Source organism: Lontra canadensis, unplaced genomic scaffold (genome assembly GCF_010015895.1).
Source record: "Lontra canadensis isolate GAN:19392208 unplaced genomic scaffold, GSC_riverotter_1.0 scaffold3, whole genome shotgun sequence".
Lineage (NCBI taxonomy): Eukaryota > Metazoa > Chordata > Mammalia > Carnivora > Mustelidae > Lontra > Lontra canadensis.
The window spans coordinates 28,484,469-28,507,148 of NW_022630997.1; the positions used below are offsets into that span (position 1 = coordinate 28,484,469).

The 22,680-nt window shown below is 37.7% G+C and overlaps 1 protein-coding gene across 1 annotated transcript; it reads left to right on the plus strand.

Moving 5' to 3' along the window:
• The first annotated feature begins 16,905 nt into the window (after nucleotides 1–16,905).
• Nucleotides 16,906–17,865, plus strand: LOC116879382 (olfactory receptor 6C74-like). Its single transcript, XM_032877629.1, has one exon. The coding sequence runs from the start codon at nucleotides 16,906–16,908 to the stop codon at nucleotides 17,863–17,865; it is 960 nt and encodes a 319-aa protein (XP_032733520.1).
• Nucleotides 17,866–22,680: the final 4,815 nt, after the last annotated feature.

Consider the following 22,680-nt stretch of genomic DNA (forward strand, 5'->3'; position numbering starts at 1 on the left):
TTCTCTAACATCAACTCTGCAGGATCTGTCAAACAGAAAATGCTACCACCAAAGAATAAAAATGTAACTGATGGCCACTATTAAAAAGCAATAAATACTACTTGCAGCGACAATTCTGAATGAGGAATCACTTTATATAATTTAAATGTTATAAATTATTTTGAAATTCATCAATTATTAAATTGTAAAAATTGAACGTTTATTTTTCATTTTTGAAAATAATTTTTAATGTACAGCTTAACTTTTTTGGAATATAATATATTTGATTAATAGTCCACAAGGTAAACACTGTAAAATAGAAATTATTTTCAAATAACATATAAACCCAACAGATAACAGTGAAGGATGTCATCCCACAGAGAATATTTTTATGGGGTCACAATGTTAATTTCTATACTTCAGGTAGCATATGCAATGCAGTGCCCTCCAATGCACTGGCTTTAGCCCTCGAAAAAGAAAGTGTGGGGGAGGGAGCTGTTTTCCTATTAGCATGTTTCAAACTAGTTATTTTCCTCAGTTGGCTCATCCTGAGTTCTTTGCCCAAAACTTTAAGACAGAGCAGGATATCTAGTTTAGCACAGTATCTCATAACTACCTAGTCCTTGGGTTTAAAGAAACTATGTCTAAAAATGGGAGTGAGGGATGGTTGCGTGACTTGGTTGTTCAGAATCAATGAGAAAACATTTAAATGTGCACCAGTTTCCCTCTCACTCTACACACCTGGCAGAACAGAAGATTTTCCTTCTGCCATTAGTCATATTACCTTTCAACGTTGTTTTCTGGGAATATTTTTGTTACACTGGAAAATTTCGGTGTGGTGGAATTATAAATATATTCCCATTGCGATCACAATAGGAACATTCATTTTTTTTCTTTTTTTAAAGATTTATTTATTTGAGAGAGAGAGTGAGAGAGAGCATGGGGGCACAGAAAGAGAAGAATCCCTGCTGAGCAGGGAGCCCAATGGGGGGATCAATCCCAAGACCCTGGGATCATGACTGAGCTGAAGGCAGACGCTTAACCCAGGCACCCGAGGAACATTTGTTTTTTTTTTTTTAAATGCCAGTACCTAGCTAGAAGCCGAAAAATTTGTCATGTAATCTTTGGGAAAGGATTCAGGCATATGCTGGAAATCAGTGCTCTAGTAAGTCACCATAATTAAATTGTATTTTACTTAATTCTTTGACTTGTTAAAACTATTACATTAACTATGCATGATCCATAATACAAACTTAAACATTACTAGTCTCTGCTTTAAATATTTGACTTATTAGCTTGCAAGTTATTCCCATAGCCAAATACTCACCAAGAAGTAGCTCACAGGAAACAGCTTCTTTGACAACGTGCTGCTTTTTTCTTCTAACAAACCAGGATCTTTCTTCAAAGCTAATGGAAGGGGGAGGTGAGATGTACTTTTGGGGGAACTTTTAAAGAAATCAATGAATGCCTCCATCTTAAATTAATAGGAAATTATTAAATTTCCTATTATTAAATCAAGGAAGATATTTATTAAATTATTAAAGCTAATTTTTTTCATGGAAGACAGAGATTTCTAAACTCTGGAAGATTAACAGTCATAGTTTTCCCCTATGGCAATTGGAATGATAAATCCTAGACCAAGAATAGAAACTGCTGTAAATATGCACAAGAATATGCTGATGTAACCATTTAAAATCCCGGAACAAATTTATATCCATTCTATGGATACAATGACACAGTCCATCAGGAACATCAAAACTGGTGGGTTGTGCATCCAAAACAGAAGAGAGTCAGGAAGTAAAAACAGCAAACGTTACTTTCCTTTGGACCCTGTTGCTAGTCACTTTCTTATCAACTAGTTGCTTCCCACCTTTCAGAGTAGGTGAAGATCATTGAAGTCATAAATGAGAATATATTCAAGTGCCCTGATGATATATTTACCACAGAGTTATTTACCATCCCTCATGAGGACACACAGAACCCAAAAGGACAAACCTTTGGAATATTCAAGATTCATTAGAGGAGTACCAAAAAAAGGGAGCACAAACTTAAATCACAACAGAGTCCCAGAGGACATTTAATTTTTTCATATTTGGAAATTAGAAATTTCAGCAGAAACATACCTTAATTACCATTTCACTGCATATGGTGGCATACTATCACCATTCTCAAGACCCTATGCAGTCCTTTGTACAAGTCCTTAAAGGTATATTTGTCGTGAGTGCCCTAGCGTTACAAAATTTACAAAGTCCTGAATTACATATGTCAAAAAAGACAAGCTTAGGCATCAGAAAGAATGTTTTACAATTGCCCTCACTTCTTTTCCTTTTTAACCTGGTATTTTCTTTAATGAGGTATAATTTATACACTGTAAAATGCATAAATTTTAATTACAAGTTGATAATTTTCTACATATGTAAACATCTACAGAACCACTACCCAAAGCATAGAAATTCCCATCTCATCACAAGTGTCCTTGTGCCCTGTCCCAGTCAATAGCCCACACCAAGAGAAAACAACTAAAGAACTACTTTTATTTCTGTCATCGAAATTTACTTTTGACACCTCTTGAAATTCATTTATGTTTAACCCGCTAAGCCATCCAGGCGTCCCTGAAATTCATTTGTATGGAACACAGCATATGTCTAGCTTTATTTTTCCTCAGATTCCTGAGTTATCCATGTTGTCACATGAACCAATGATTAATTCTTTTGTATTGTTTTGTAGTAGGTCATTATCTATGTATATCACCGTTTTCCATTCTCTCACTGAAGGACATTTATGTCCTTTCCAATTTAGGGTTACTATGAATAAAGACATTATGAATATTCTTCTACAAGTCTTTTTGAAGACAGCATTCATTTCTCTTGAGTATATAGCTTGGAGTAAAAGTACTGAATTAGTTATAGGATAGGTCTTAGCACTATAAGAAATCACAAAACAAGTTCCCAAATTGGATTTAGACTCTCAATAGCAATGCATGAGAATTTAAAATGCTCCATATTATCACATTGGTCTTGTAAGTCATTTGTAATTGAACACATTCTCTGTAAATTGGTTCGGCCACTATGGAAAACAATATGGAGATTCCTCAAAAAATTAAAATAGAACTACCTTATGATCCAGAAATTCTACTTCTGAGCATATATCCAAAGGAAATGAAAACAAGATATTGAAAGATATCTGCACTACCATATTTATCACAGCATTAGTCACAATGGCCTATATGAAAACAGCCATCAGTGGATGAATGGGTAAAGAGAACATTATATGTGTGTGTGTGTGTGTGTGTATGTGTGTATAACATGTATATATGCATACATTATATATAACATGTATATAATATGTTTACATTATACATTATGTATGCATATATACTGTGTGTATGTAATGTATATATATAGTACATTCACATTGTATATAATATAATATGTGTATGCATATGTGTGTACATATATGTATATAATGTATTATTATTAAGCCTTGAGAAAGAAAGAAATCCTAACATTTCTGACAACATGGATGGTCCTAGAGGATATTATGCAAAGTGAAATAACTCAGAGAAGGATAAATAACATGATATCTCTTTTTTCTTGTCAATCTTGTTATGAGTTAAACAATTTTGTGAGTCATTTCAAAGAACCAACTTTTTATTTTTTTATTGTTTGTTCTCTATCCCATTGGTTTATATATATTTGCATTCATATTTATATGAATTCATACTTATTTGCATACTTCAGTTGTAATTTCCTTTTACATACCTATCGTTTAAAACTGAACATCTAAATGATTAATTTTATACACTTATTTCTAATATAAACATTAATGCTATGAAGTTTCCTCTAAGCATGGCTTTAGGCTGAATTTCACAAATGTTAGCATGCTGTGTTAATATTTTTGCATCCAAAATATTTTCAGATTGTCTTAGTAAAATTTTCTGTAATCCAAGAGTGATACAGAAATGTATTGTTTATATCCAAGTATTGAGGAATTTTCTAGGTGAATCATTGTAATTGATTTAATTCAATTGTGACTAGAGAACGTATTCTATCGTATTCTGTATTTTCAGTCCTTTAACATGTTTTGAGATTTATTTTACAACCCAGCATAAAATATATCTTGAAATTTCTACTTTTTTTTTTGTAGTTTCAAGTTTTTATTTAAAGTCCAGTTAGTTAAGATACAGTGTAATATTAGTTTTAGGAGAATGGTGATTCATCACTTATATATAACACCCAGTGCTTATCAAAACTGCCCTCCTTAATATCCATCACCCATTTACCCCATCCTCCATCCACCTCCCCCACAGCAACCCTCATTTTGTTCTCTATAGTTAAGCCTCTCCTAAGTGTTGCCTCTCTTTTTTTCCTTTCCCCCATGTTCATCTGTTCTGTTTCTTAAATTCCACATATGAGTGAAAGCATATGGTATTTGTCTTTCTCTGATTGACTTATTTTGCTTAGCATAATATACTCTAGCTCCCTCCACATCATGGCAAATGACATTCCAAGTCCAAAAATGACATGGCATTGCAAATTCCAAAAAAAAGAATATGATTCTTTTTTATGGCTGAGTAATATTCCATTGTGTTTGTGTGTGTGTGTGTGTGTGTGTGTGTGTGCATGCGCACTCACACGTGCACACACGCACCGTATCTTCTTTATCTGTCAGTTGGTGAACATTTGGCTCTCTCTATAATTTACTATTGCTGATAATGCTGCCATAATCATCGGGGTGAATTTATCCCTTCAGATCAGTATTTTTGTATCATTTGGATAAATACCTAGTAGTGCAACTTTTATGTGCACATGGAAATAATGTGTATTCTCTGGGTACTAAATGTAATAATGTATAACTATATGTACAATTAATGTACAATAATCTACAATTATGAATTAAGTCCACTTAGTTGATATTCACGCAAATTCTCTACACTTACTGATTTTTTTTTCTTTTTGCTGCATAATTATTTAAATCATCGTGTTTAAATGTCTAACTATGATTGTGGATTTTCTTTACTTCTTTTACTTCTTCTAAGTTTTCTTTTATGAACTTTAAGCACTATCATTGTGTGCATATACATATAGAATTATGACTGCCTGATTATTTCATTGCTTTATCATTATAAATTTACATCTTTATCGCTGAAATATACTTCACTGTGAAGTCTGTTTTTTATATATATTACTATGGTCACATAAGCTTTCTTTAGCTTGATGTTTGCTTGGAATTTCTTAATCTATGTATTTAAATGTTATTCTTTTTTTTCCTGTCTTATTCTCTTTTTTTTTTTACTTTGTATTTCATAATTTTTTAAATTTATTTCTTTTCAGTGTAACAGAATTCATTGTTTATGCACCACACTCAGTGCTCCATGCAATATGTGCCCTCCACAATACCCACCACCTGGCTCCCCCAACCTCCCACCCACGCCCCTTCAAAACCCTCAGATTGTTTTTCAGAATCCATAGTTTCTCATGGTTCATCTCTCCCTCCAATTTCCCTCAACTCCCTTCTCCTCTCCATCTCCCCATGTCCTCCATGTTATTTGTTATGCTCCACCAATAAGTGAAACCATATGATAATTGACTCTCTCTGCTTGACTTATTTCACTCAGCATAATCTCTTCCAGTCCTGTCCATGTTGATACAAAAGTTGGATATTCAACCATTCTGATGGAGGCATAATACTCCATAGTGTATATGGACCACATCTTCCTTATCCATTCATCTGTTGAAGGGCATCTTGGTTCTTTCCATGGTTTGGTGACAGTGGCCATTGCTGCTATAAACATTGGGGTACAGATGGCCCTTCTTTTCACTACATCTATATCTTTGGGGGTAAATACCCAGTAGTGCAATTGCAGGGTCACAGGGAAGCTCTATTTTTAATTTTTTACTGAATCTCCACAGTGTTTTCCAAAGTGGCTGCACCAACTTGCGTTCCCACCAACAGTGTAAGAGGGTTCCCCTTTCTCCACATCCTCTCCAACACACGTTGTTTCCTGTCTTGCTAATTTTGGCCATCTAACTGGTGTAAGGTGGTATCTCAATGTGGTTTTAATTTGAATCTCCCTGCTGGCTAGTGATGACGAACATTTTTTCATGTGTCTGATAGCCATTTGTATGTCTTCATTGAAGAAGTGTCTGTTCATGTGTTCTGCCCATTTTTTGATATGATTATCTGTTTTGTGTGTGTTGAGTTTGAGGAGTTCTTTTTAGATCCTGGATAACAACCTTTTGTCTGTACTGTCATTAGCAAATATCTTCTCCCACTCCGTGGGTTGCCTCGTTGTTTCCTTGACTGTTTCCTTTGCTGTGCAGAAGCCTTTGATCTTGATGAAGTCCCAAAAGATCATTTTCACTTTTGTTTCCTTTGCCTTTGGAGACACATCTTGAAAGAAGTTGCTGTGGCTGATATCGAAGAGGTTACTGCCTATGTTCTCCTCTAGGATTCTGATGGATTCCTGTCTCATGTTGAGGTCTTTTATCCATTTCGAGTTTATCTTTGTGTACGGTGTAAGAGAATGGTTGAGTTTCATTCTTCTACATATAACTGTCCAATTTTCCCAGCACCATTTATTGAAGAGACTGTCTTTTATCCACTGTATATTTTTTCCTGCTTTGTTGAAGATTATTTGACCATAGAGTTGAGGGTCCATATCTGGGCTCTCTACTCTGTTCCACGGTCTATGTGTCTGTTTTTATGCCAGTACCATGCTGTCTTGGTGATCACAGCTTTGTAGTAAAGCTTGAAATCAGGTAATGTGATGCCACCAGTTTTATTTTTCTTTTTCAGCATTTTTTTAGAAATTTGGGGTCTCTTCTGATGCCATACAAATTTTAGGATTGTTTGCTCCAGCTCTTTGAAAAATACTGGTGGAATTTTGATCAGAATGGCATTAAAAGTATAGATTGCTCTAGGCAGTATAGACATCTTAACAATGTTTATTCTTCCGTTCCAAGAGCATGAGAGGGTCTTCCATCTTTTTGTGTCTTCTTCAATTTCTTTCATGAATGTTCTTTGTTCCTCGAGTACAGACCCTTTACCTCTTTGGTTAGGTTTATTCCCAGGTATCTTATGGTTCTTGGTGCTATAGTAAAGGGAATCAATTCTCTAATTTCCCTTTCTGTATTTTCATTGTTAGTGTATAAGAAAGCCACTGATTTCTGTATGTTGACTTTGTATCCTGCCACGTTACTGAATTGCTGTATGAGTTCTAGTAATTTGGGGGTGGAGTCTTTTGGGTTTTCCATATAAAGAATCATGTCATCTGTGAAGAGAGAGAGTTTGACTTCTTCATTGCCAATTTGGATGCCTTTTATTTCCCTTTGTTGTCTGATTGCTGTTGCTAAGACTTCTAATACTATGTTGAACAAGAGTGGTGAGAGTGGGCATCCTTGTCATGTTCCTGATCTCAACGGGAAGGCTGCAAGCTTTTTCCCATTGAGGATGATATTTGCGGTGGGTTTTTCATAGATAGATTTTATGAAGTTCAGGAATGTTCCCTCTATCCCCATACTTTGGAGCGTTTTAATCAGGAACAGATGCTGGATTTTGTCAAATGCTTTTTCTGCATCAATTGAGAGGACCAAGTGGTTCTTCTTTCTTCTTTTCTTGATTTGTTCTATCACATTGATCGGTTTGTGAATGTTGAACCATCCTTGTAACCCAGGGATGAATCCCACCTGGTCATGGTGGATAATCTTTTTGATGTGCTGTTGGATCCTATTTGCTAGGATCTTGTTGAGAATCTTAGCATCCATATTCATGAGGGATATTGGTCTGAAATTCTCTTTTTTGGTAGGGTCTTTGCCTGGTTTGGGGATCAGGGTAATTCTGGCTTCATAAAAAGAGTCTGGAAGTTTTCCTTCTGCTTCAATTTTTTGAAACAGCTTCAGAAGAATAGGTGTTATTTCTTCTTTGAAAGTTTGGTAGAATTCCCCAGGGAATCCATCAAATCCCAGGCACTTGTGTTTTAGGAGTGTTTTGATCACTGCTTCAATCTCGTTATTAGATATTGGTCTATTCAGGTTGTCAATTTCTTCCTGGTCAATTTTGGGAGTTTATAATTTTCCAGGAATGCATCCATTTCATCTAGGTTGCTTAACTTATTGGCATATAACTGTTGATAATAACTTCTGATGATTGTTTCTATTTCCTTGGTGTTAGTTATGATCTCTCCCTTTTCATTCATAATTTTATTAATTTGAGCCTTCTTTCTTTTCTTTTGGATTAGTGTGGGCAACGTTTTATTGATCTTATTGATTCTTTCAAAAAACCAGCTTCTAGTTTCATTGATACGTTCTACTATCTCTAGTTTCTATCTCATTGATCTCTGCTCTAATCTTGATTATTTCCCTTCTTGTGCGTGGAGTTTGCTTAATTTGTTGTTGATTCTCCAGTTCTTTAAGGTGTAGAGACAGCTGGTGTGTTCTGGATTTTTCAATTTTTTTGAGGGAGGCTTGGATGGCTATGTATTTCCCCCTTAGGATGGCCTTTTCCATATCCCATAGGTTTTGGACCGAAGTGTCTTCATTCTCATTGGTTTCCATGAATTATTTAAGTTCTTCTTTGATCTCCTGGTTGGTCTAAGTATTCTTTTTTTTTTTTCTTTTCGCCTAACAGTGTTCATTGTTTTTGCACCACACCCAGTGCTCCATGCAATATGTGTCCTCCCCAATACCCGCCACCTGGTTCCCCCAACCTCCCACCCCCCGCCCCTTCAAAACCCTCAGGTTGTTTTTCAGTGTCCATAGTCTCTCATGGTCCAAGCATTCTTAAGCAAGGTGGTCTTTAGCTTCCAGGTGTTTTAGTTCCTTCCAAACTTTTCCTTGTGATTGAGCTCCAGTTTCAAAGCATTGTTATCTGAGAATATGCAGGGAATAATCTCGGTCTTTTGGTATCGGTTGAGTCCTGATTTGTGACCCAGTATGTGGTCTATTCTGGAGAAGGTTCTATGTGGACTTGAGAAGAATGAGTATTCTGTTGTTTTAGGGTGGAATGTTCTATATATATCTATGAGGTCCCTCTGGTCCAATCTGTCATTCAATGCTCTTGTTTCTTTATTGATTTTCTGCTTCAATGATCTGTCTATTTCTGAGAGAGGCATGTTAAGATCTTCTAGTATTAATGTATTCATATCAATATGACTCTTTATCTTGATTAACAGTTTTCTTATGTAATTGTCTGCTCCCATATTGGGGGCATACATATTTACAATTGTTAGATCATCTTGGTGGATAATCCCTTTAAGAATGATGTAGTGTCCTTCTGTATCTCTGACTACAGTCTTTAGTTTAAAATCTAATTTGTCTGATATGAGAATCACTACCCCAGCCTTCTTTTGAGGCCCATTGTCATGAAAGATGCTTCTCCATTCCTTCACTTTCAGTCTGGGTGTATCCTTAGGTTCGAAATGGGTCTCTTGTAGACAACATATGGATGGGTCCTGTCATTTTAAATGTTATTCTTATGACCAGCATTTAGTATCGCCTTCCTTTTTACCTAATATGATAATCTCTATCTGTCTCTGTCTCTGTCACTATGTGTGTGTGTGTGTGTGTGTGTGTGTGTGTGTCTCCCTTTTTAAATTAGATTACTTAGTTCATGTATATGAATGTCATTATTTTAAGGTTAGATTTAACTCGACCATCTTGATATTTCCTTTTATTTCTCCCCACTCTTATCTATTTCTTATTCTCCTTTCCTGTCTTCTTTTCAATTAACTAAGAATTTTTAGTATTCCATTACAATCAGCTCTACAGATTTATTGAGTTATCCCTGATATACAATGGCTATATCTGAAGTGTATAATATGATATGTTTTAACATGTAAATACTTATGAAATCACCTCTGTAATGACTATAATAAAAATATACATCAACCCAGTTTCCTACTGCCCAATTGTGATGATTCCATTTTATCTCTTTTTGTTGGCTTCTTAACTGTAACTTTTGACTTTTATTTTAGTGGTTGCTTTAGTATTACAGTATACATCTTTAACTTGTCACTGTCTACCTCCAAGTGATAGTTTACCATTTCTCATATAAGAAACTTAAAATAACATATTTCTACTCTACCCCCTCAGCTTTTATATTATTGTTGTCACATATTTTCCTTATATATATGTTATAAACACCACAGTGCATTGTTACTATTTTTGTTGCAAGAATCAATTACCTTTCAACAACATTTAAATAATTAAAACAAACTATCTTATATACCCATATAATTACTATTCCTGGTGCTTTTCCTTTCATTCCATAGATCCATCTGGTATAATTTTTTTTCCATCTGGTATAATTTTCTTTTTCTTGAAAGGACTGACTTTACCAATTATTATTCTGTAGGTTTTCTGGTGATTAATTTTTTTTTATCTCTTGTATGCCTCCATTTTTTAAAAATTATTTATTTATTTAACAAGGAGCAAGAGATCACAGGTAGGCAGAGAGGCAAGCAGAGAGAGAAGGGGAAGCAGGCTCCCTGCTGAGCAGAGAGCCTGATGTTGGGCTCAATGCCAGGACCCTGAGATCATGACCCGAGCCAAAGGTGGAGGCATAACCACTGATCCACCCAGGCGCCCCTCTTTGCCTCCATTTTTGAAAGACGTTTTCACACATATAGAATTCCAGGTTGGCAGATTTTTATCCATGGTCCTTTCAAAGTCCTTGTATCATTGTATTCTCATTGTTTTTTAATTTTTTTTTCAACTAACATCTTCTTTTCTTATATCTTATTTTACTTAAATTCAATTAGTTACCATAGTGTATCCTTGGTTTCAGATGTAGATTTCAGTTATTCATCAGTTGCATATAACACCCAGTGCTCATTACATCATGTGACCTCCTTAATGCCCATCACCCATTTACCCCACCCTCCAACACGCCTCCCCTCCAGCAACCCTCAGTTTGTTCCCTACAGTTAAGAGCCTCTTAGAGATTGTCTCCCTCTCTGATTTCATCTTATTTTCCCCTATGATCCTGTTTTGTTTCTTAAATTCCACACATGAGTGAAACTATATGATCGTTGTCTTTCTCTGGATGACTTATTTCACTTACCGTAATACCCTCCAGTTCCATCCATGTCCTTGTAAATGATAAGATTTCATCTTTTTGATGATTAATATTCCATAGTGTGTGTGTGTGTGTGTGTGTGTGTGTGTGTGTGTACCACAGCTTCTTTATCCATTCATCTGTCAATGGACATCTATCCAGAGAAGATTCTATGTTATCTTTATCTTTTTTCCTCAACAAGAAACATGTAATTTTTCCTTCCGGCTGCTTTTAAGATGTTCTCTTTATCATTGGTTTTAGGCAATTTATTACATGCCTTGGTGTAGATTTTTTCATTTTCCTAATGTTTGGGTTTTACTGAGATTTTTGGTTCTGTTTTCATGAAATTTAGAAAATTTTGGCCATCATTTCCTTGAATCTTTTTTTTTTGTCATCCCCCCTCCACACATAAACTTCTCCTTCAGAAATTTAATTATATGCATGTTGGATTACCTAAAGTTGTCCCATACTTCACTGGTGATTTTTTTGATTTTAGGTAGATTACCTTGTGTTTAATTTTCTGTATCTTCAAATTTGCAAATCTTTAATCTGCAATGTCTAAGATGCTATTCATCCCATCTATTAAAATTATTCAGAAAAATTCTGACACAAATAAGTGCAATTTTCTTTTTTTAAAGCCACTTGTTTCACTTATGATTGACAGACAGGAAGTTGAGAAGCAAAGTTGGGGATTCTTGGGGTAGAAAAGAAAAAAAGTGAAACAAGATGGGATTGGGAGGGAGACAAACTATAAGAGACTCTTAATCTCACAAAACAAAGGGTTGCTGGAGGGATTAGGGGATTAGGAAGAGGGCGGTTGGGTTACGGACATTGGAGAAGATATGTGCTATGTTGAGTGCTGTGAAGTGTGTACACCTGGCAATTCACAGACCTGTACCGCTGGGGCTAATAATACATTGTATGTTAATTACAAAAATTTTTTTTAAAGAACTAGAATATTATTTTCTCAGCTGTAACATTCATTAGTTGTTTGATTGTGGGCAATTAGTTTAGTCTCTTCATGCCTATGTTTTCCCATTTGTAAAACAGAAATAATAATATGTAGCTTATAGGAATATTGTGAAGCACAATTAATTTTTGTAAAGTGCTTTTTAACAACTTCAAAGTCATAGAAATGTAAAATAGCCTTAATTAAAAAAAAATTTTTTTTTTAAAGGCAACAAAGAAATCTGGACAGGATAACTTACTCTATGCCTTCACTTCTCCTCCTGGACTCAGATTAGAAGCTACTAACACTACCATGCTTCTCTTCACATGGATGGATGGGTAATGGGCATGGTATTAATGAACTCCCTATTTTAGAATTGATGTATTCTGGGTCCTTATTGCCGTTGTTGCCTTAGTTTTATAGAAATTCCAACAGGGACTGTGGTTCTCAGAGTATTATTGGTATTCCTACAGTTCCACCCTCACCCTGGATTCTGCCTAATGAGAATTTCAGTGGTTTCTTATCCCCAATTTCCGTTCAAATTAGCATCCCCTATACCCTCTCCCACAATATCATAGATGATGGGATTTACCTTTCCTCAGGCCTCAATTTATCCTTCTTCCTTAGGGATATAATACTAGAAATTGGAACCATTCTAAGAATAGACCATATTAACCAGACACACTATAAACCAAAATAGTCTTACTATCTAAATCCTGAATATATGTGTAGCCTATTTTTAAGAGTGGCCAAGGGGCAGAATGGCTAACATAATAGTATTCTGAAGAGGAGAATCCACAGCTGATATTTGCTTAATTTCTGAATATTTTGATAATTATAAATAAAACCTTAAGAACTATTCCTTCCCTAACTAAAACTGTATACTTACACATTCAAAGCACAAGGAATGCTTGAAATGTCCTTGATAAAAGAGATCTCAAGGTATCCTTTAGAAAACATAAAGATATAGTGTGTGTTGGAGAGCCAAAAGGCACTATCCAAAAAACAGAAAGTAGACCAAGGACAATTAGAAATATTTCTTGGAGGGCGCCTGGGTGGCTCAGTGGGTTGAACCTTTGCCTTCCACTCAGGTCGTGATCTCAGGGTCCTGGGATCGAAGCCCACATCGGGCTCTCTGCACAGCAGGGAGCCCACTTCCCCCTCTCTCTCTGCCTGTTTCTCTGCCTATTTGTGATCTCTCTCTTTAAAAAGAAAAGAAAGAAAAGCAATACTTCTTGGTATCAGCTCACCATCCCCTATGCTAGATACAATGTAGAGTTAGTTCAACCCATTTCTTTGAGTGTCCACTTTGTAAAACTTCCCATAAAAACCAGATCCTCTCCTCCCATGTTCCCACCATCACACTGTTGTTGGGACTTGCTCAGGAATGATAGGCATTTCTGCACCATGAAGCTGGCACTGAATAATATTAAAGCTCCCTGAAAATGAGCCTTAATCTGAGCATGAAAATGTATAGTCTCACATGGCTCTAGCTTTTATAACTCTTCTCCCATTATTCTTTATTTTCCCTCACCTCCAACTGAGAAAATAACCATGAGGTCCAAGTTTGCCATGAATTGAGAACAGGGTGTATAGATGGACAGATGTTCTAAAAGTGATTTGGTATACTTGTGGGAAGGTGGAACCCATATGAATACTCATGAAAGTTTCTATTATATTTGCCTTGACCTTGTAAGATCAGTAATGTTGAGGGCAGATTCAGGCAGAACAAATTTCCAGCTACCATATACCCCGTGATCTCCAGCAAATACAAGAGTTTAGTCCCCTTCTCAGGCTCTGGATGGGAATCCAGAGGCCATAGAAAAAATGGGTCACTCCTGCCACCAATGCTCAGCTGACATACCCAGGAGGAGAAGCAACCTCCAACCCAGTGGTTGCTATAGGTACACCTTCTCCACCCTCAGGCTCACATCTCTTCCTCTTCTGCATCTAGAAAGATCTGGGGAGCCACATCCCAGAAACTTTTCAAGAGAGAGGGGTCTGACTAGTTACAGATGTTACAGAAACCACCTACCATGCCATGCCCCCTTCTTCCCTGAAGAGGAAAAAGTGTGTGCTTTCCTTTTTCAAAAAGACTGGGGAGCACAATGAACATATTCTTCAGATGAAAATATGCAATGAAAAGAATTGTAATGTCAATGAAAGCATGATGAATTTGTTAATAAAAAGGAGGACTTCTCCAGTACTTTCCCAAAAGTCTCATGAAAGCCAGAGTGTTATCTCACTGTTTCTTATCATAAAATATGTTATTTTAACAACTATGCTCTGGTCTCAGTGTACACATTACATGTAGAAAATTGTAGTCTCGGGGCACCTGGGTGGCTCAGTGGGTTAAGCCTCTGCCTTCAGCTCAGGTCATGACCTCAGGGTCCTGGGATGGAGCCCCGCACAGACTCTCTGCTCAGTGAGGAGCCTGCTTCCCCCTCTCTCTCTGCCTGCCTCTCTGCCTGCTCATGATCTCTGTCAAATAAATAAAATCTTTAAAAAAAAATGAAAAGAAAATTGTAGTCTAGACTTTTACCCAAAATCAGGATGAATATTCAACTTGGGACTTTAAAAACCCTTGAGAAATTGTCATATAATTTCCTTGAAAAATCTTGGCAGAGAACAGTGTGGACATCTGGGAGTCAGTGTCACTACACACAAGGGAAGATAAATACAAAGGTTGCATCAGTAATTCTCATTCTCAACAGTAACCAATTAGCTGCCCTTAAGACACCAGCTGTAACTTTACTTTCTGCCCCTGTCTCTTCAGCATCCTATAAGGCCTGAAGGCCCACACTTTCTGCTCACTGGCTGGGTCAATCCTGCTTGGTGACCAAACAGTCTTGTGGTAAAACTGTCACAGAGCCTTAGAATTGCATGTCAGCATCTCTTCACTGTTGATGCAGTAAAACAAGGATGCTTCTCCACGTGGAAAGGTGAGCATATAATGGAAGGGCATATGCAAAAGAAGGTATTTGGAGCAGGTGTGCCTATGACATGGAGCACTGCCATAGAAGGATCCTCGTCTCAGCAGCACCCAGGGCTAAACCAGTAAGAAGCTGTTTGCTCCCATTAACTGCTATAGGAGGTGACAGCAATATTGCATGTTAGGTGGGCTTCTATCGGTGGGGAAGGCAGAGCCAGACATTTCATGAGCACCCTAAGTAGTCTGAGAGTCCAGCTCTAGCCCAGAATTTGGAACAGTGAAATGTGCTTGTTTTAGTCCCTCTGTTCCTTTCTGGGGTTTCAGTGGTCCAGGGTGCCATCTAGCCTTTTTTCACTTTGGAAACAGGCACTGGCAGCCAGAATACTGACAGCATGGGATGCATATTCACCGCATCCCCTCCCCTTCCCTGACCCAGCCAGGGGCCCCAGGCTGTGACAAATGAGTTTCCTTCTCTCTCCTTTCCCCTCAGCCCAGAGCAAGCTTTTGATTTCTTAGAAGACAATAACTGCAAAGGAAGGAAGCCCTACCCCCTATATGGTGACTCTTGGCTGAGTGCCTGTCCTCAGGCATCCTGGTAACTTGGTGGATTTGCTGGGGTCAACAGGAACAGAAGGAGTGGCTCCTTCAGGCTGTGCCACTCAGGGGTGAGCTGCTCAGTTCCATGAGCTGCCCTCACAACACCAGTCCCACAGTGCTTTACTGAAAAGGACACATTCCTCACTGCCAGCCTTCAGCCTAGTGTTGATATGAAGGAGCCAAACACTATCCTGAGAGAAGTTATTGTTGGAGAGGACTGAAGAAAGAATGTTCACTGAGCTTGGATGTTAGAGTGAGTGCATGAGCATCAGGTGCCCAGCACATCCTCATAAGTGGGTTAATTCTATGAACTACTATCATACCCTCTTCTGTCACAGGCCAGCGTGAACCATGTGAAGGTGGGTGGTAAATCCTAGATTTACAAGTTGCCTCATACTATTGAGCAGCCCCTAATGTCTCTGGTCTCCAGCTCCTTCTATAAAATGCTTGTACTAAAATAGATCCTCTCTAAGCCCCATGTCATTCCACAGGTCTGCAACACGTCAGTGCTATTGTCTGAGGAGAGAAACAATTAAGATAAATAAAGCTAATCTTTCACTTAAGGTTGACAGGGCATCAAAAATACATTTGTTCCTGTTTTAAAATAATTTGGGGGCGTCTGGGTGGCTCAGTGGATTAGAGCCTCTGCTTTCGGCTCAGGTCATGATCCCAGCGTTCTGGAATCAAGCCCCACATTGGGCTCTCTGCTTAGCAAGGAGCCTGCTATCTCCTCTCTCTCTCTCTGCCTGCCTACTTGTGATCTCTGTAAAAAGAAAAAAAAAAGAAAAAATATTTTGTCACTGTATTTGGAAACAGCAGTTACTTCAAATTTGGGCATTCTGGCTAAAGTCCCAGTTATGTGATATAAGATCCCCAGAACTTTCTAAGCTTTAGTTTCTGCTTTTAGAAGAAGGGGCTCATGATTATTATGATGAGTAACAGAAATACTGAATTTCAGTGATGAGCAGAGAAAAAATGTAAGTTATAAACAGACGATGATGGACCATAGAATGTATTGCAGATTTTAAAAGGGATAGTCAAAGGGAATATTACTAACATTCCTATAATGATACTTACAAATAATGTTACAAAAAGAATAAAACATATAATACAAAAATGTTAATAACTCTGCCTACTTAAACTCCAGGAATAATACTAGTGATCATAATACTACACTTAGAATTTAAGGAAAACATTAAGAAACACTGATACCATATGCCACGTGAGTTACATGATTTATCTTAATTAAGTCTCACAAGAACATGAACAGATAGATTCTATCATATTCATTGCCTAATGCCTAGCCACCTTCTTGGCTACTGAAATAACTTAATCATGGTCTCCTAAAATCTTTGTGCTCCCTGATGTCTTTATTACAGGTAGACCAGCAGTGATGATGATGTGGAAAGAGATGTCCATGGAAATGGGGAATGGGACAACTGTACAAGAATTCACCTTGGAGGGGTTTCCTGCCATCCAACACCTGGGAAAGGTCCTCTTCCTGGTACACCTGTTGGCTTACCTGGCGTCCATTGCAGGCAATGCTATCATAGTCACCATCACCTGTGCTGACTCCAGGCTCCACACACCTATGTACTTTTTCCTCAGCATTTTCTCCTTCTTTGAGTGTTGTTTTACAAGTACTGTTATTCCTAAGTTGCTGGTTATCTTTCTTTCAGGCAGGCAAACCATTTCCTTTCCTGCCTGTTTCATACAAGCATTTGTATTTGTATTTCTGGGAGCAGCAGGATTCCTCCTTATAGCAGTAATGTCTCTGGATCGGTATGTGGCCATTTGCAAGCCTTTGCATTACCCGACCATCATGAACTTGAAGTCCTGCTTCCTCCTGGTCACTGCCTGCTTCGCTTTGGCCTTCCCTTTCATCACTGGGCTAGTGAAGGTTTTCCAGTTGTCCTTCTGTGGTCCCCGTATCATTCCTCACTTTTTCTGTGACCTTGCCCCCCTGATTCATCTCTCCTGCTCTGACACCAGCTCCACTGAAATGTTGGCCTTTGTCCTCGCTTTGGTTATCCTTTTGACATCCCTTATCATAACCACCATTGCATACAGCAACATAGTAGTCACAATCCTGAGACTCCCATCAGCCAAGGAGAAACAGAAAGCTTCCTCCACCTGCTCCTCTCACCTCATAGTTCTCTCTCTGATGTATGGCAGCTGTGTATTCATATATGTGAAACCAAAGCAAATGAACAGGCTGGACTCCAACAGGGAGGCTGCCCTTGTGAACACAGTGGTGACCCCATTGCTCAACCCTGTCATCTACACTTTGCGGAACAAGCAAGTCCACCAGGCTCTGAGGGAGACAATGTACAGAATGAAAATATCAAGATGAAAAAAAGCACCTTTGACTAGAAGACCTTAGAGAACCCAGTGTCCTCATTCTGGCCAATGTAGCCGTCCACACAGTTGTAGTACAGGGTCTCTAGCAGATCTCACTTGACCTTGCACATCCTTTAAAAAGAGGGAAATCTGCTTTTGCAAGGTCACATTTTACCTTGATGCACATGCTATCTTCTCTCTAAATATTCCACATTTTCATGACAATTGATTAACCAAAATATCTTTTGCTGAATTTTTTCTTCCCTCAGATATAAAGATGTGTTTGAAATTTCCAAAATTTTATAATTTATGCACTTTTTTAAAAGATTTTAGTTATTTGACAGACAGATTACAAGTAGGCAGAGAGGCAGGCAAAGAGAGGAGGAAGCAGGCTCCACACTGAGCAGAGAGCCCGAGCGGGGCTCCATCCCAGGACCCTGAGGTCATGACCTGAGCTGAAGGCAGAGGCTTAACCCACTGAGCCACTTAGGCGCCTCTTATACACTTTTTATATCACTTCTCTCTAGCCATAATCATGGCACAATGGATTGATGATTAACCAAAAGGAATTTAGATAATTAAATGACTGAAGGTTGTTTATTACTCTCTGGTTATGAAGGAAATGACGGGAATACTACTGATACTTCGGGCCACATTCCCTTCATGCGTAGCCTAAGGAAATAATGGTCATAGTACACTTCACCTTGGAATATATATGGTTTGCCTCAGGAGTGCTCTGAAATGCTGTTTTTGCATTTAGCTACATATGCATGTGTGAGACCCATGCTGGAGGGAAACAGAATTGTTCTCATGCTTAGACCATTCTCTAAAGAGAGAGAATGACTGCACCATGCCATAGCTGACCAGCTCCTACCTCCTAAATTTACTCTAGCTCCAGCCTCTCAGATGCATTATGCATATTTATGATTGGTTCCTATCCTAAAGCTGTTACTACAGATGCTTGTGTATATTGGTGGAAGGGAGCACTTATTTCATACTTCTATAATTTCTTCCAAAGATTCAAATGCTTTATCTACTTCATGTTACTAATGAAAATAAATGAATTAAAAATTTCCCTCATTGAATTGTGTTGTCACCTATAAGGTTATCTTCTGTTTGATCATCTATGTTAAAAATTAACATTTCTGGGGCGCCTGGGTGGCTCAATGGGTTAAAGCCTCTGCCTTTGGCTCAGGTCATGATCCCTGGGGCCTGGGATTGAGCCCCACATCGGGCTCTCTGCTCAGCAGGGAGCCTGCTTCCTCCTCTCTCTCTGCCTGCCTCTCTGCCTACTTGCGATCTCTGTCAAATAAATAAATAAAATCCTTTAAAAAAATTAACATTTCTATTATCTCAATCCTTATAACTTGTACTTTTTCCAACTATTTGACAGCTAGAATGTATCTATTTATTCTTCAAAAGAAACCTCTCTAAAATGATTAGGACAATTTTTTTATTTTGTTTCTCTTTAACCAAACCCTGAGGTTAGATAATCTCATATATATTTTATGAAACACATTGTACACCATGATTAGATACTATTTGGCCTGCATGGTCCTATTACCAAGATCAGAATTCATCTGATTGATAGTAAGGAAATATCAAACATGTCCTAAAAAAAGATCTCAGATGATTGGCTGTTATCCATTCTATAAAAAAGGGTTTGGAAAAGCCAAGATCAGAGTAGGAAAGTGTATAGAGAGTGTTACAGGAATTGGAAGAAAGAGAATGATGGTTTAGGGAAGTGGCAGTGGGAATGGAATGTAAATGGACCAGAGTAGATTCTGAATCATTTGCACTGAACAAGCCTGGTGCTTGTATTGAAGAAACCTAGTGCTGCTGTCAACTAACTGGTCAACTTCCAAAAACACGTAAGTCACCTTCTCCGTAAAATATGGAGACTGAGCCATATAATCTCTAGAATCCACTTGACAATACTCATGTACATAGCAATAAGATGCTACATGAACAAGGAAATAATTGTCTGCCCTGAGAATTGAATTATGGAGGAATATTGTGAAGTGGTCAAAGTTCAGGAACGTAGAGAATAAATCAAAGAACCGTGGTCAAAGTAATGAAAAGAATGTGAGCCTTCCCAAGGTTTTAGTCAGAATTTGATAATAATTTATTACACATAAACTAGACAAATGCACTTTACATTACTTTGGGATAGACTATGATTGAAGAGTGAACTTGACAAACACAAAAATGAATACCAAAAATCTAAAATTTAGTCTCTGAGTCCAGGATGGTCATTACCAGCCATAGATCATAATCAGTGAAGGACAAACTCAAATCCTAACGTGGAGATTAATGCACTAGATTGTGGTCCTATAAAATGTTTTATTGAGACAAATCCCCTGAATAATTCTGTGTTGAAGATACATCCAATCATAAATATTAAACCGCTTAATTGATTAAGGATGGTCATACAAAAAGCTGTAGATATTTAAAGAATAGAACCTGATGTGTTCAGAGATATGTATACCCTCTTGAAACCATCATCACTACTATTACCATACCTATCTGCCACCTCCAAAAATTTCTTCCTAGCTACTTTTGTTGATTTTTTTGTCATTACATGGTAGGCAAAAGAACTTAATTTAAGATATTCCCTCTTGGTCAGTTGCTGAGTGTCTGCCTTCAGCTCAGGTCATGATCCCAGGGCCCTGGGATTGAGCCCCATATTGGATTCCTTGCTTGGCGGGAAGCCTGCTTCTCTCTTTGCCACTCCACCTGCTTGTGTTCCCTCTCTCATTGTGTCCCTTTCTGTCAAATAAATTTTAAAAATCTTTAAAAAAAAAAAAGAAAGTAGACCAAAAAATTTTAAAATACATATGAAAAGTATACACACACACACACACACACACACACACACACATATACACACACACACATACATATTTTTAAATTTATAATAAGATTTTTTAAAGGAATGGAAAATATAATAAATGAAAAAATAATAAAAATAAAGGAAATTTTAAAAAGTGAAAAGGAAGCTCAAACCTGTATCCTCTAGAGCTGAAGCTTTACAGCACTCTGATCAATAAACTTGGTGTGAGCTACTTGTTTGAGTTGTTTGTGCTGATCTACTGGAGGAGGGGCCAATGGCACTGATTCTTAGGATGACTTGTGTATGACTTGTTTCAGTGGAAATGCTTCTCAAGGAGTGGTGGGGGGTGGCCAGGGATGGGAACCCTTGTGGTATACACAGCTCCAGCCTCCACTAGGTGGTGCTGTTCTCTCCCTAAGTCTTTCAGCCGTGATGGGCTGGATGAAAATGGCTGCCTCCTACTCTCTAGCCTTAGAGCTGAAAGATTCATGTCCCTATTCCAGTGAGCCCTCACAGGAGAGTCATCAGTCACCCTATTTGTTTCCTCAGTTTCCATTTGAACCCTGCCTTCACCCTGTCAGTGCCCCAACCTTTTTATCTCAGGTGTGTAACCAAGTTTCAAAACTCCAAATTAAGGGATGCTTACAGCACAGACCCCCAGTGTTCCTCCAGGGAAGGTCTTACAATGCCTGCTAGGTCTGCAGTTTATAGCAGAAAGCTGACACCAAGATCCTGTGCTCTCTACTAGCTTCCCAGATGCTATGCCTGGGAACAGTGTCACACCTTGGTGCCACCAATTCTTCTTGTGACCCCAAGGCTTCTCAGACCACCCTTTCATTCCTGGGATTCTGCTCCTCTTTGCCACGTGAGGACCTTTAATCCAGGCACAATTCTCAAGGTAGTAAATTTTTAAAGTTGAGATTTTTTGCTCCACCACTTCTAATACTTTGCAGTAGCCTCTGTAGGCAGGATCCTTCCCCATCACTACATCCCAAGTGAACTTCCACACCTTCTATCTTCCAAAAGGTGGTAGCTTTTCTAGGTATAGACTCCCAGTTTTTGTTCTCTCAGACCTCTGATTGACTTCTTGGTGTTCAGAATAATTTGACAACTATCTAGCTGTGTTTGAGGGACAAGACAAGCCCAGGGTCCTCCTGCTCCTCTACCATCTTAACTCCCCTTGTGAACTGACAATTTTATCATTATATTATCCTTCTCTTTAAGTCTTCGTAATTATCTTTGCTCTGAAGTGTATTTGTCTTATATTAATATAGCTACTCTAACATTATATTGATTAGCATCTACATGCTATGCCATTTTCCATTCTTTTATTTATAACTACTTATATCATTGTATCTCGTGAGTTTCTTACAAACCACATTTAGTTTAGTCAGGTTTTATTTGTTCATTTCTATGTTTTCAATCTGACAGCCTCTGTCTTTTTATTGTTGTAAAAAGTACAAAATATAAAGTTTACCATCTGAACCCTTTTTCAGTGTACAGTACATCAGTATTAAATATATCTACATTGTTGTGTAGATATAGTTAAAAAGCTCAAGATCTCTTGAGCTTTTTCACCTTGCAAAACTCAAACTCTGTATCTACCAAAGATCTCCCTTTCCCCCTCCTCCTATCCCTGTCAACCACTATCCTACTTTCTAAGAGTTTGAGTACTTTAGATACTCCTTGCAGTATTTCTTATGCCAGTCTCTTTTAGGTGGGTGAGATTAAGTCATTTCCACTTAATGCAAATATTGGTATCTTTAGATTTAGTTGTACCATTTTTTAATTTGTTTTTATGTGTTTTTTCCTGTTTATTCTTCCTTCATGTCCTCAAATCCAGCCTTCATTTGAGGTCTTAGAATATTGCTATTATTCCATTTTAATTCATCAGGTTTTTAAAAATAATATCTATTGGTATAGATTTCTTTAGCTGGTTACTAGGAAAATTACAGTTTACATTTTAACTTTCCATAGTACAAATAGAATCAACAC